General features: G+C 51.0%; 1 protein-coding gene across 6 annotated transcripts; it reads right to left on the bottom strand.

Annotated features, from left to right (window-relative positions):
- Window positions 1–9,636: 9,636 nt before the first annotated feature.
- On the bottom strand, window positions 9,637–12,630 carry LOC119951228 (zinc finger protein 235-like). Of its 6 annotated transcripts, none has more exons than XM_038774278.1 (2): window positions 12,531–12,630; window positions 9,637–11,285 (listed from the first exon to the last, which is right to left on the bottom strand). In XM_038774278.1, the coding sequence occupies exon 2, from the start codon at window positions 10,918–10,920 to the stop codon at window positions 10,069–10,071; it is 852 nt and encodes a 283-aa protein (XP_038630206.1). In that variant the 5' UTR covers window positions 10,921–11,285; window positions 12,531–12,630; the 3' UTR covers window positions 9,637–10,068. The 6 variants fall into 6 exon arrangements, with proteins under 6 accessions (XP_038630206.1, XP_038630200.1, XP_038630203.1 ...); XM_038774272.1 differs by lacking the exon at window positions 12,531–12,630 and adding an exon at window positions 11,985–12,405; XM_038774275.1 differs by lacking the exon at window positions 12,531–12,630 and adding an exon at window positions 12,290–12,394.
- Window positions 12,631–13,808: the final 1,178 nt, after the last annotated feature.

Below are 13,808 nucleotides of genomic sequence, written 5' to 3'. Positions count from 1 at the left end.
ACAAACTCAATGCATTCTCTGCTTATTTCGGGCAGGAAACCAACAAACTGCCCCAGGAGCCTTGGACACACCCATACCCACCATCACAGCCTCCAAAGTCAGATTGGCCTTCTTGAAAGTGAACCCTTCGAAAGCGACAGGTCCTGACGGAGTCCCTGCCATGCACCCAGATCCTGCGCTGACCAATTGGTAGGTGTGTTCGCGGACATCCTCAACCTCTCCCTACTCCGTTCTGAGGTTCCCACCTGCTTCAAGAAGACCACCAGGGCCAAAGAAGAACCAGGCAACGTGCCTCAATGAATACCGTCCAGTGGCCTTGACATTGATCATTATGAAATTCTCAGACCACAGCTGGAGTAATGTGTGCAGTTTTACTCCCCTTACTGCAGGAAAGGTATTGCCACAGAGGGACAGCAACAAAGTTTCACCAGACTTGTTCCGGGTTTGACAGGAATGTCCTGTGAAGAGAGATTGGGGAAACTAGGCCTCTTTTCTCTGGAGTTTCAAGGAATGAGAGGGGATTTCATTGAAACTTACAAAATCCACAAAGGAATAGACAGGCTGGGTGCAGGTGAGACGTTTCCCCGGGTTGGGGAGTCTGAAACCAGGGGACACAATTTCAAAATAAGGGGGAAGCCACTTAGGACCGGTCTCGGAGGAGACATTTCTTTACTCAGAGGGTTGTGAATCTTTGGAATTCTGTACCCCAGAGGGCTGTGGAAGCTCAGTCACTGAGTGTGTTTAAAGCAGAGACTGACAGATTTCTTCTTTTTTTTTTTAATAAACAATTTTATTGAGGTAGTTTTTGGCTTTATAAACAGTTACAGACATCATCAGAAAGGAAGCAAAAAAGGCAAAAATGTGCAAACATCCACGTACTTTCAATACTTCCACCGTAACATATTGCACAAGCCCGCTCCCCTCCCACCGGTACTACCCGCCATATTTTCCCTCCTACTCTACTCTAACCCCCCCCCTGCTGACGCTCACTCTCCCGCAAAGAAGTCAATAAATGGTTGCCACCTCCGGGTGAACCCCTGCACAGAACCCCTCAAGGCGAACTTGATTTTTTCCATCCCCAGGAAACTCGACATGTCCGCAAGCCACCATTCCGTCTTCGGGGGCTTTGAGTCCCTCCACGCCAATAATATTCGTCGCCGGGCTATCAGGGAAGCAAAGGCCAGCACATCGGCCTCTTTCTCCCCCTGGACGCCCGGGTCTTCCGAAACCCCAAAAATTGCCACCCCTGGGCTCATCACCACCCTTGTTTTTAGCACCTGGGACATGACCCCCGCAAATCCCTCCCAGTACCCCCTCAGCTCAGGGCATGCCCAAAACATGTGCACATGGTTTGCTGGTCCTCCCGCGCACCTAGCGCATTTGTCCTCTATCCCGAAAAATTTGCTCATCCGAGCCACCGTCATATGGGCCCGGTGAACGACCTTAAATTGGATCAGCCCGAGCCTAGCACATGTCGCGGTCGAGTTTACCCTACTCAGGGCCTCTGCCCACAGCCCATCCTCCATTTCCCCGCCTAGCTCCTCCTCCCATTTAAGTTTCAGTTCCTCTGTCTGGGACCCTTCCTCCCTCATGAGCACCTTATAAATACCCGAGACTCTACCCTCCCCTTCATCCCTCCCAGAGACTATTCTGTCTAGGATCCCCATTGGCGGGAGGCGCGGGAAAGATGGGACCTGTCTACGAACAAAGTCCCGCAACTGTAGTTATCTAAAATCATTTCCCCTTACCACCCCAAATTTCTCCTCCAAGCTCCTCAAACTCGCGAAGCTCCCTTCCAGGAACATATCACCCACCCTTCCCGCCCCTGCTCGCCGCCATACTCGGAACCCCCCATCCATACTGCCGGGGGCAAACCGATGGTTGTCGCAGATTGGCGCCCAGACAGACGCCCCCATCTCCCCCACATGCCTCCTCCACTGGCCCCATATCCGCAGGGTCGCCACCACCGGGCTGGTGGTGTACTTGGCCGGCGGCAGCGGTAGAGGAGCCGTGACCAGGGCTTCCAAACTGGAGCCCCTGCACGAAGCCGCCTCCACCCGCTCCCAAATAGACCCCGTACCCACCATCCACTTCCTTATCATAGCGATGTTGGTCGCCCAGTAATAATTGACCAGACTCGGCAAAGCCAGCCCTCCCTCGCTGCGGTTCCTCTCCAACATCGCCTTCTTTACCCGCGGAGACTTTCCCGCCCAGACAAAGCTCATGATCAGCCCGTTAACTCTTTTGAAGAAGGACTGTGGGATAAAGATCGGGAGGCACTGAAAAATAAACAAAAATCGAGGGAGGATTGTCATCTTTACAGTCTGCACCCTCCCTGCCAGCAACAGCGGGAGTGCATCCCATCTCCGAAACTCTCCCTTCATTTGCTCCACCACCCTGGCCAAATTTAACTTATGCAGCCTGCCCCAGTCTCGTGCCACCTGGATTCCCAAATACCGGAAATTTTCCTCAACCAGCCTAAACGGTAGCCCTCTCAATCTGTTCTCCTGGCCCCTTGCCTGGACCACAAACATTTCACTCTTGACCGTATTTAATTTGTATCCTGAGAACTGACCGAACTCCCTCAGCATTCCCAGTATAGTTCCCATCCCGGCCACTGGGTCCGACACGTACAGGAGCAGGTCGTCTGCATAAAGAGAAACCCTGTGTTCAACCCCGCCCCTCACCATCCCCTTCCAACCCTCTGCGGCTCTCAGCGCCATCGCCAGCGGCTCTATGGCCAGCGCAAACAGCAGCGGGGAGAGCGGGCAGCCCTGCCTGGTCCCTCGGTACAACCTAAAGTACTCCGACACTTCTCTGTTGGTCCTGACGCTGGCCCTCGGGGCCTGATATAATAATTTGATCCAATCCACCAATCCCTCCCCGAACCCAAACCGTCCGAGCACCTCCCATAGATAGTCCCACTCCACCCGGTCAAAGGCCTTCTCGGCGTCCATTGCCACCACTACCTCCACCTCTCTACCCGCCGGGGGCATCATTATCACGTTGAGCAATCTCCTCAGATTGGCCGCCAGCTGCCGACCTTTCACGAACCCCGTTTGATCCTCCCCAATCACCTCCGGTACACAGTCCTCCATTCCCCCCGCCAGTACCTTTGCCAGGAGCTTGGCGTCTACATTAATCAGGGAGATTAGCCTGTAGGACCCGCACACCTCCGGGTCTTTACCCCGCTTCAATATCAGAGATATGGTGGCTTGTGACATTGTCGGCGGCAGGGTCCCTCTGTCCCTTGCCTCATTGAAAACCCTCGCCAAGACCGGGCCCACCAGCTCAGAGAACTTCCTATAAAACTCTACTGGGTATCCATCCGGCCCCGGGGACTTCCCCGACTGCATGGCCTTTAGGCCCCCCAATACCTCCTCTACTCTAATCGGGGCGCCCAGCTCTTCCACTTGCCCCCCCCCCAACTGTTGGGAATGTTAACCCGTCCAGAAACCTTTTCATCCCCTCCGGTTCTTCCGGCGGCTCCGAAGTATACAGCTTACGATAGAAGTCCCGGAATACCCTATTCAATTCTGCCGGATCCTCCACTTTGCGCCCCCCCTCGTCCCTCACTCTACCTATTTCCCTGGCCGCCTCCCTCCTCCTGAGTTGCTGCGCTAACAGTCTGCTAGCCTTTTCCCCATACTCGTACACCACTCCCCTCGCCTTCCTAAGCTGTTCCACGGCCCTGCTCGTGGATAGTGCCCCCAGTTCCGCCTGTAGCCTCCGCCTTTCCCTGAGTAAAACCTCCCCCGGGGACTCCGCGTGCTCTTCATCTATCCGGCCCATTTCCCTGACCAATCTATCCATCTCTGCCCGGTCTGCCTTGGCTTTGTGGGCCCCAATTGAAATCAGCTCCCCCCGAACTACTGCCTTTAGCGCCTCCCACACGGTCGCCGCTGAGACCTCCCCAGTGTCATTCACCTGCAGGTAATTTTTTATACATTTCCGAAGCCTCTCGCAGATCCCCTCCTCCGACAGCAGTCCCACATCAAGCCTCCATTGCGGGCGTTGATAACTCGCTCCCCCGAACTGCAGGTCCACCCAATGCGGGGCATGGTCTGAAATGGTAATTGCTGAGTATTCCGTGTTCTTTACCTCCCCCATACAGTCCCTGCTTATTACAAAGAAATCTATCCTGGAATATACTTTATGGACGTGCGAGTAAAACGAGTAGCCCCTTCCTGTTGGCTGTCCCTCTCTCCAGGGGTCCACTGCCCCCATTTGCCCCATAAACCCTTTCAGCTCCCTTGCCATTGCTGAGAGTCTACCCGTTCTGGGACACGACCGATCCAAAGTCGGGTCAAGGACCATGTTAAAGTCCCCTCCCATTATTAGCTTGCGAGAATCCAAGTCCGGGATCTTCCCCAGCACTCTTTTAATAAAGTCCACGTCATCCCAGTTCGGGGCATATATATTCACCAGCACCACCCTTCTCCCCTCCAGTCTGCCCCGTACCATCAGGTATCTGCCCCCCCTGTCTGCAGATATGCCCTCTGCCTCAAATTGCACGCGCTTGTTGATCATGATTGCCACCCCTCTGGACTTCGAGTCCAAGTCCGAGTGGAAGACCTGGCTAATCCAGCCCTTCCTTAGCCTGGTCTGGTCTGACACTTTCAGATGTGTCTCCTGCAACATAATTACGTCCGCCCTCAGGGCCCGCAAGTGCGCGAACACCCGCGCCCTCTTAACCGGCCCATTCAGTCCCTTGACGTTCCAGGTGATCAGCCTGGTCGGGGGGCACATCCCACCCCCCCCACCCCGCCGGTCAGCCATAGCCTTTCTCGGGCCGGCGCCTGACCCGTGCGTCGCGCCATTCCTGGCTCGCCCTTTGGCTGCCTCCACCCTCGACCTCCTTTCCAGTGCCTATTTCAAGTCCCTCCCCCGTCAGCAGAACAACCCCCCCCTCCCCTAACCCCATCCCCCGATACCCCCACCCCCGCCATCTACTGGCTGTAACTTCCCCCCCCCCCATCTGACTTCCTTGACTAGCCAATCTGCTAGCCCGGTGACTCAACACTCCAGCGCCTTCCTGTCCCATTCCCCTTGTTCCCCCGTCCTCCTCCCCCCCCACTGGGGCAAGCCGGTTCCAGTGTCTTCCACGAGCTGCACAAAAAGCCCAAACAGGAAAAAAAAACATAAAAAGGGAAAAAAACCACAGAAAAAAGAGAAAAAGCACATAAATGTCCATGCACAAAGGAAAGAGTCTCAAATGTTCCGCTTGGCCCCTTTGGCCCAGCAAACCGTTGAGCAGCGGTCCAGGCACATTCGGCGTTCCTTCCCACAAAAATCCTCGGGCCCTAACTCGCGTCCTTGGGGCCTCCTTTCGGGACCAGCCCCAGGTCCCTCACAAAATCCATCGCTTCTTCGGGCTCGGAGAAGTAGTGGTGTTGACCCTGGTGCGTGACCCATAGCCGGGCTGGGAACAGCAGACCAAACTTCACGTGCTTCTTGAACAGCACCTCCTTGACATTCTTAAAGGCTGCTCGCCGCCGAGCCACCTCCTGGCTTAGATCCTGATAAATGCGGAGAACACTGTTGTTCCACGTGCTGCTCCTGGCGCTCTATGCCCTCTGCAGCACCCGCTCCTTGTCCACGAACCTGTGGAACCTAATCACCATCGGGCGGGGGGATCCGCCCGGCCGCCCCTGCCTTGCCTGCACTCTGTGTGCCCCCTCCAGCTCCAGCGGTCGTGGAAAGGCTTCGGCTCCCATCAGCTGCTTCAGCAGGTCTGCTACAAACGCTGCAGCATCAGCTCCCTCCGCCCCCTCCGGGAGGCCGACCATCCTCAGATTGTTCCTGCGGACTCTATTCTCCAGCTCCTCCACTCTGTCCAGCAGTCTTCTCTGCCGCTCTTTCAGGCCGTCCACTTCTACCGCTGCAACCGTTTGCGCATCCGCCTGCTCCTCCACCGCCTCTCCCAGCTCCTTAACTTTAACATCCTGGGCGTCCATCCTCTGGTTCAGCTGATCCACCGCTTTCTGGATTGGGTCCAAGCTGTCCCGCTTCAGCGCTTCAAAACTGGACTTCATTACCTGGAGCATGTTATCCAGCGCCAACTGGATTGCTGAGTCCGGGGTCCGTGTGTCCGCCATCTTAGGTCCCAGGTAATTTTCTTCAGGTCCTTGTCTCTGTCCCTTTTTTCTCCTTCTTCTTCTGCCTTCTGGAATCCCGCTGTTCCATATGCCGCAGCCCGCTCCTCAGCGCCTTCGCTGCCGCTTTCCTTTGCCCAGCACCTTAAATTTTTCCCCCCTCCTGGGCATCTGAAGTGGGTCCAAGCTGTCCCTCCTCAGCAACTCCAAACTTTTTTTTCCCTTTGTCCTGGAGGAAGGAAGGTCCGTGGGTCCGCCATCTTACCCTTCAGGTCAGCTTCCTCCTTGCCTCCGTCTCTCTCTCTTTCTTCCTCACCTGCTGGCCTCCCACACTTTCATTTTCTGCAGCCCGCTCTCCTCTTCTATTCCCGGCAGCCTTTCTGCCGCCTCCGTGGTCCCGCTATCGCGGGGAAACAGCTGTTCAGGCCCGCCGGAGTGAGAGCCCACCGAATGTGCGGCTCACTCGGACATCGCCGCCACCGGAAGTCCTCAGAGACTGACAGATTTCTAAATACCAATAACACAAAGGGATATGGGGATAGTGTGGGGAAAAAGGCATTGAAGTGGATGATCAGCCATGATCGTATTAAATGGTGGAGCAGGCTTGACGGGCTGAATGGCCATTCCAGAATCTACAGAATTTTGAAAGATGATCACCAATGTATCCACTATCTCTACAGCCGCCTCTTTCAACACTCTGGGATGTAGAGCATCAGCTTTTGGGGATTTATTAACTTTCAATCACATTAATTTCTCCAGTACTGCTTTTTCACTAATACGAATCTCTTTCAGTTCCTCGTGCTCACTGGTCCCTTGGTTCTCTGGTGTTTTTAGGACAATTTCTGTATCTTCCTCTGTGAAGACAGACACACATTGTTTAGTTTCTCTGCCATTTCCTTACTCCCCATTATAAACTCTCCTGTCTCTCCCTGGAATGGACCCACATTGGTCTTTGCTAATCTTTTTCTTTTCACATTCCTATAGGAGCTTTTCCAGTCGTTTTTTATGTTTCTAGACAGTCTGCTCTCATATTCTATTTTCTCTTCATGAGTTTCTTCTAAAACAAGTTCCCAAACCTCGGGGTTTCACTTATTTTGGCAACGATATGAGTGATAAGATCTCTTATTTTATCTTCAAAAATGAGCCCAAGATTTGGTTGATTGGAGGTGTCTAAAAATACAACTTTATTGCTAATTATCCACCTTGATTCTCTTACATTAAAATAAATCAAAATTCACATCAAATAATACATCAAAATATAATAAAGAGAGTTAAACAAAAATATAAGGCAATATTAGGAAATCAATAGATGGTTCAGAATGTCTTAAAGCATGAATACAGAACAAACTTTAATCAAGAAACTTTATTCTTAAAGAAATTCTTATCAATGGTCTAACCCCTTATTGGTTTCAAATTCTCAGCTGAGGCTTCCTGATTTATTCAAAAAACTCTGTCACTTGGAGCATGATTTGTTATCCAGGCATTGGTCATTACTTAAGATTCATTCATGTCTGTCAAATTAATTAAATGTCTACATGCTCCCGCCACGTGCACCAATCCTCTGAAGATAAGGTGTTCTGCATTAACATTGCTTGTTGCTAAGGCTTTGCTACTATTTGTAAATGTTTGTGTTGCTAAGGCTCCGATACTTTTTCATTACGAGATGTATTTGTAGAACAATGCTTTATTCATTATGAGGGCTTCTATGCAACTTTTCTTGAAACAGTGTTAGATTCTGACACATATTAAGTTGCTGTACAGCAATTCTCATATTTTTATCTGAAACAACGACTTTGCCTTGTGGATATTCCCTTTTCTGTCTGTATGTATACTGAATTGAAGAATTATACTGCATTAATTCTTAAAGGTTACCAATAAATCAGTGAAGCAATAAATCTGTAATCTATCAATGAGACTCTTCCTTTGACCTAATGGAATCTTTAATTTTTCTTGTTCACCACGGTTGCGTCACTTTTCCTGTTGGATTTTTGTTTCTTAAATGAATCTATATTTTATGTAAATATGTGATCATTCCTTAAATGCGATTGCCTGTGTATCATTACACATTTTAATGTAAGTTCCCAATCAACTTGCCCCTCCACAGCTTGACAGGTTCCTTCTGAGACAGAACCATGTAACCACCATAGCCTATCTTCATCTGAACTGCATGCTTTGGGGTTCCAAACAGAAACAGGAACTATACGTCATCTACCTGCCAAACACCCTTTCACTCTGTGATCCTTGTGAAATTTGAAGCCAAGTATTTGCCACAACGCTCAAGAGCATCAGCCCACTGGAAGCAAAGTCGTGAGACCGGCCAGTCCAGCAGAAATAAACCCTCCGACCCTCCCCATTGACCAACTGACAGAATGAACACAATGCTGTTCCGGGTGTAATTGAGAGCAGAAACAATAACAGCAGAATCCAACCCCTGTAATCCCTTGTGACCTTGTTGGTGACTCAGCAGGTAGAAGGAAACACAGAATCTCTTCCCACAGAGTGCAGCTGAATGGCCTCTCCTCAGTGTGAACCCTCTGGTGTGTTTGCAGGGTGAATGACTGACAATCACTTCCCACATTGAGAGCAGGTGAATGCTCACTCTCCGGGGTGAACTGGATGATGTCTCCGCAGGGTGGATAAATGTCTGAATCCTTTCCCACACTAAGAGCAGGTGAACGGCTTCTCCTCTGTGTGAAGTAGCTGGTGGGACGTCAGTCTGGCTGATTGATTGAATCTCTTCCCACACTGAGAGCAGTTCAATGGCCTCTCCCCAGTCTGAACCCTCTGGTGTGTTTGCAGGGTGAATGACTGACTGAATCCTTTCCCACACTGAGAGCAGCTGAATGGCCTCTCCCAGTGTGAATGCACCGATGAGCTTCCAGTGCAGATGGGGCTTTGAATCCCTTCCCACAATCCCGGTATTTCCACTGTTTCTCCATGTTTTGGGTCTCCTTGTGTCTCCCTAGATGAGACAATTGAAGCCTTACCCACACAGAGAACACGTGTACGGTCTCTCCTCGCTGTCAATGGTATGATGTATTTACAAAATACATCACTGTCAGTACAGGATAGAAACTCAGAACAGACAATTGTAGTTTCTCTGGAACATTCTTTCCTCTCTCATCCCCAAAATCTGTAAATCTCCATCCCACACACTCTCCCTCCATTCTAACTCTGCTGTATCTAATATTCACCCTCCCAATTCTCCTGAAGGTGCTGATTCAGGCCATTTGACAGATCCAGGGTTGCCGCTTCTTCTGCAGGACACGGACCATAAAAAGTAGAAGCTGCATGAGCCGGTTGGGCAGAATGGCCTCCTGTGCACTCTGAGCTTCGTGGTTCTCTCGTGTTTTTGGGATAATTTCTGTATCTTCCTCCGTGAAGACAGACACACATTGTTTAGTTTCTCTGCCATTTCCTTATTCCCCATTATAAACTCTCCTGTCTCTGCCTGGAATGGACCCACATTGGTCTTTGCTAATCTTTTCCTTTTCACATTCCTATAGGTGCTTTTCCAGTCGTTTTTTATGTTTCTCGCCAGTTTGCTCTCATATTCTATTTTCTCTTGATCAGTTTCTTGGTCCTCCTTTGCTGAATTCTAAAATACGTTCCCAATCCTCAGGGTTAACACTATTTTGGCCACTTAATGAGGCCCTTCCTTTGATCGAATGGAACTTTTAACTTTTCTTGTTAGTCACGGTTGTATCTCTTTTCCTGTTGGATATTTGCTCCTTAAAGGAATCTATGTTTGTTGTATTTGTGTGAAATAAGAGTCACCAAAGTCCCAGAGACTGCTTTCCCCTTTGACAGAGTGAGCTGACTGGTGGTGATTGTATCTGAGGGTCACCACACCACAGGCGAGGGGCAATGCTGAGAAGGTGAGGCCTTCATGGATAACCTCAGCCGGTACAGGAGTTGAACCCCTGATGTCAGAGTCGCTACGCATCACAAACCAGCTATCCAGCCAACTGAGCTAACTCTCCCCGGTGTGAACTCGCTGATGTCTCCGCAGGCTGGATAATGTAGTGAATCCCTTCCCACATCGAGAGCAGGTGAACGGCCTCTCCCCGGTGTGAACTCGCTGGTGTGTCTGCAGGCTGGATAACTCAGTGAATTTGTTTCCACACTGAGAGCAGGTGAACGGCTTCTCCCCAGTGTGAACTCGCTGGTGTCTCTGCAGGCTGGATAACTGACTGAATCCCTTGCCACATTGAGAGCAGGTGAACGGCTTCTCCCCAGTGTGAACCCTCTGGTGTGTCTGCAGGCTGGATAATTGACTGAATCCCTTCCCACATTGAGAGCAGGTGAACGGCTTCTCCCCAGTGTGAACCCGCTGGTGTGTCTGTAGGTGGGATAACTGAGTGAATTCCTTCTGACACTGAGAGCAGGTGAATGGCCTCACCCCAGAGTGAACTAGCTGGTGTGCATTCAGATAGGATAAATGAGTGAATCCCTTCCCACACTGAGAGCAGCTAAACGGCCTCTCCCTTGTGTGAACCCGGCGGTGTGTCCGCAGGGTGGATGAATCACTGAATCTCTTCTCGCACTGAGAGCAGCTGAATGGCCTCTCCCCAGTGTGAACGCGCTGGTGTGACCGCAGGCCGGATGGATCACTGAATCCCTTCCCACACTGAGAGCAGGTGAATGGCTTCTCCCCACTGTGAACTCGCTGGTGTGTAAGTAGGTGGGATAACTGAGTGAATCCCTTCTCACATACAGAGCAGGTGAACGGCCTCTCCCCTGTGTGAATGCGTCGATGAATCTCCAGTTGAGATGGGGCACTGAATCCCTTCCCACAATCCCCACATATCCACGGTTTCTCCATGTTTTAGGTCTCCTCGAATCTCTTCAGGTCAGAATATCAGTTGAAGCCTCGTCCGTACACAGGACACGTGTACGGTCTCTCCCCGCTGTGAATGGTGTGATGTTTTTTCAGGCTGTGTGACTGGTTAAAGCTCTTTCCACAGTCAGTGCTCTGGAACACTCTCACTCGGGTGTGTGTGTCTCGGTGCTTTTCCAGTCACAATTATATTTAAAATCTTTTGTTGCCGACAGATCGGACAAACATTTTTCCTTCCCCTTCTCGATTCAAAGGCCGTTGATATTCAGATCCCAAGGAATCGGATGACTCTGTCAGATCGAGACGTTACATTTGAGATTTCTGTCTGTAATTCCTCCTCTTCTAATATCCTGTAAAAGGAGTTTACAGAAGACTTCACAGTCAGTACAGGATAGAAATTCAGAACAGAGAATTCTCATTTCTAGAGAACATTTTTTTCTCTCCCATTACCCAATACCTAGTCTCTAATACCTATTTCGCCATACCTAGCCTCCAGGGTGTGGACTCGGAGGGTGGAGTGCTGGAGCAGTAAGTACAAAACCCTGACCTCGGGGATTTGAGGCCGAGTCTCCAGAGAGAGGATTTGAAGAGGTGGAGCATCAGCGTAGTAAATACAAAGACCTTTCCTAGTTTCCAGGGTGAGAACTGAGGTCTGGATTTTTGGAGCCGAGTAAAAATCTTTTCCCTGGGGATTCGCGGCCTGCTCACCAGGGAGCGGGCTTAGAACATACAGTGCAGAAGGAGGCCATTCGGCCCATCGGGTCAGCACCGACCCACTTAAGCCCTCACTTCCACCCTATCCCTGTAACCCAATAACCCCGCCTAACCTTTTTTGGTCACTAAGGGCAATTTAGCATGGCCAATCCACCTAACCTGCACGTCTTTGGATTGTGGGAGGAAACTGGAGCACCCAGAGGAAAGCCACACAGACATGGGGAGAATGTACAGACTCCGCACAGACAGTGACCCAGCCGGGAATCGAACCTGGGACCCTGGCGCTGTGACGCCACAGTGCTATCCACTCCTGGTTTGCTGGAAGCCCAAATTACCTCCGGTCCTCCGTAGGTTCCCATTGGTCAATCTCCAAATGCCATCAATGGGATGGGTGGGGGGGGGGGGGGGAGAGCGATAACCAGGCGCACGTAGGTGTGGGCGGGGTTTCACCGCCGGACGCACTGAGCTGATGGCCAATCCGCAGTGTGTCCCATAAAAGACCATGCGTTCTGGGACCGCCTCTGTGACGTCACAATGCAGCAAGGCCTGAAACAGCCAAGAGGAATCGCGGTGACGTCTCAGGGTTCCAGTGCGCAGGTCCGGTGTCCGGAATCGGGAGCTCCACCCCCACTCTTTTTACCTCCTCGCCCTGCACCTCCTTGAGACAAGGATTCCCGGCAGCCGACTGACGGCTCCGACCAGACCGAGAAGCCGCTCGGTGTTCCCCGCCTCTCCCCCGGTCTGGGACTGCGCATGTCCAAGACAGTGCACACCCTCTGCTGACATTGACCAATGAAAAGAGTAGGAGAACCGGAAGGACTCTGGTCTTCCAGCCAATCAGAGCGCCGGTTTTGTGAATGCCGCACGGTAAGAAGTCTCACCAGGTTAATTTATTTGTGAATGAAGATTGAGCTTCACACTGACTGAAACCTCCTCCTGACTCCAACATCTGTGGGTAAAACACTTTTCACCCCCTTTCCATTTCTTTCCTAATTCTGACCTTCAATTGGTCACTTCCAGCAACTGAAGGGAAAGGAAGTGAATCCAGGGAGGGTGCAGACTCTGCAAAGCTTGGCCCAGGTCTCTCCTTCTGGCTGTCTGAAAGATAGTGACACCCTTTGCTCCCTCAGCGTGACACATTTATTTGTCTTGCTAAAAGGATGGTCTCTTTCCTAATGTTCACAATTAAAGGGCTGCTTTCCCCAGGAGATGGCTGACATTTAAGGGGACAGTAAATTCATATCGGACAAATATATGGTAGGGGGAGGAGAAAGGGGTGTGGGGTGGTGGTTCCTGGTAACCGGGAGCTTGTCTACCGGAGGATTTAAGTGGCAGTTGAAGTCACCAACCACAAAAGCTAACTCTCAAAATCCACAAAAGCCTTTGTAATGAACTCTGGGGAGTAATTTGGGGACCATAAATATTCATCATTGCAACATCTCCATGCACCGAACCTCAAATGATCACCTTTGATCTACCACCTTTGAACATGGAGGACGTTTCAACCTTAAAAGGGATAATTTTATTGATAAGGATTACCACACCCCTGCTACTTAATGAAACGGAGCCATGATGTGGAGATGCCGGCGTTGGACTGGGGTGAGCACAGTAAGAAGTCTTACAACACCAGGTTAAAGTCCAACAGGTTTGTTTCAAACACGAGCTTTCGGAGCACGGCTCCTTCTTCAGGTGAATGGAAAGGCTTGTTCCAGAAATGTTTATATAGACACAGTCAGAGATGCCCCGGAATGCGAGCACCTGCAGGCAATCAAATCATCAAAGATGCAGAGAGAGAGGTAACTCCAGGTTAAAGAGGTGTGAATTGTCCCAAACCAGTTCAGTCGGTAGGCCTCTGCAAGTCCAGGCTTGTTGGTGGGGGCCGAATGTAATGCGACATGAATCCCAGATCCCGGTTGAGTCCGCATTCATGCGTGCGGAACTTAGCTATAAGTTTTTGCTCAGCAATTTTGCGTTGTCGCGTCTCCTGAAGGCCTCCTTGTAGAATGCTGACCCGGAGATCAGAGGCTGAATGTCCTTGACTGCTGAAGTGTTCCCCAACTGGAAGGGAACAGTCCTGCCTGTTCCCTTCCAGTTGGGGAACACTTCAGCAGTCAAGGACATTCAGCCTCTGATCTCCGGGTCAGCATTCTACAAGGAGG

The sequence above is a fragment of the Scyliorhinus canicula genome, chromosome 17 (genome assembly GCF_902713615.1).
Source record: "Scyliorhinus canicula chromosome 17, sScyCan1.1, whole genome shotgun sequence".
NCBI lineage: Eukaryota > Metazoa > Chordata > Chondrichthyes > Carcharhiniformes > Scyliorhinidae > Scyliorhinus > Scyliorhinus canicula.
This window is presented reverse-complemented; position numbering and strand designations above follow the sequence as displayed.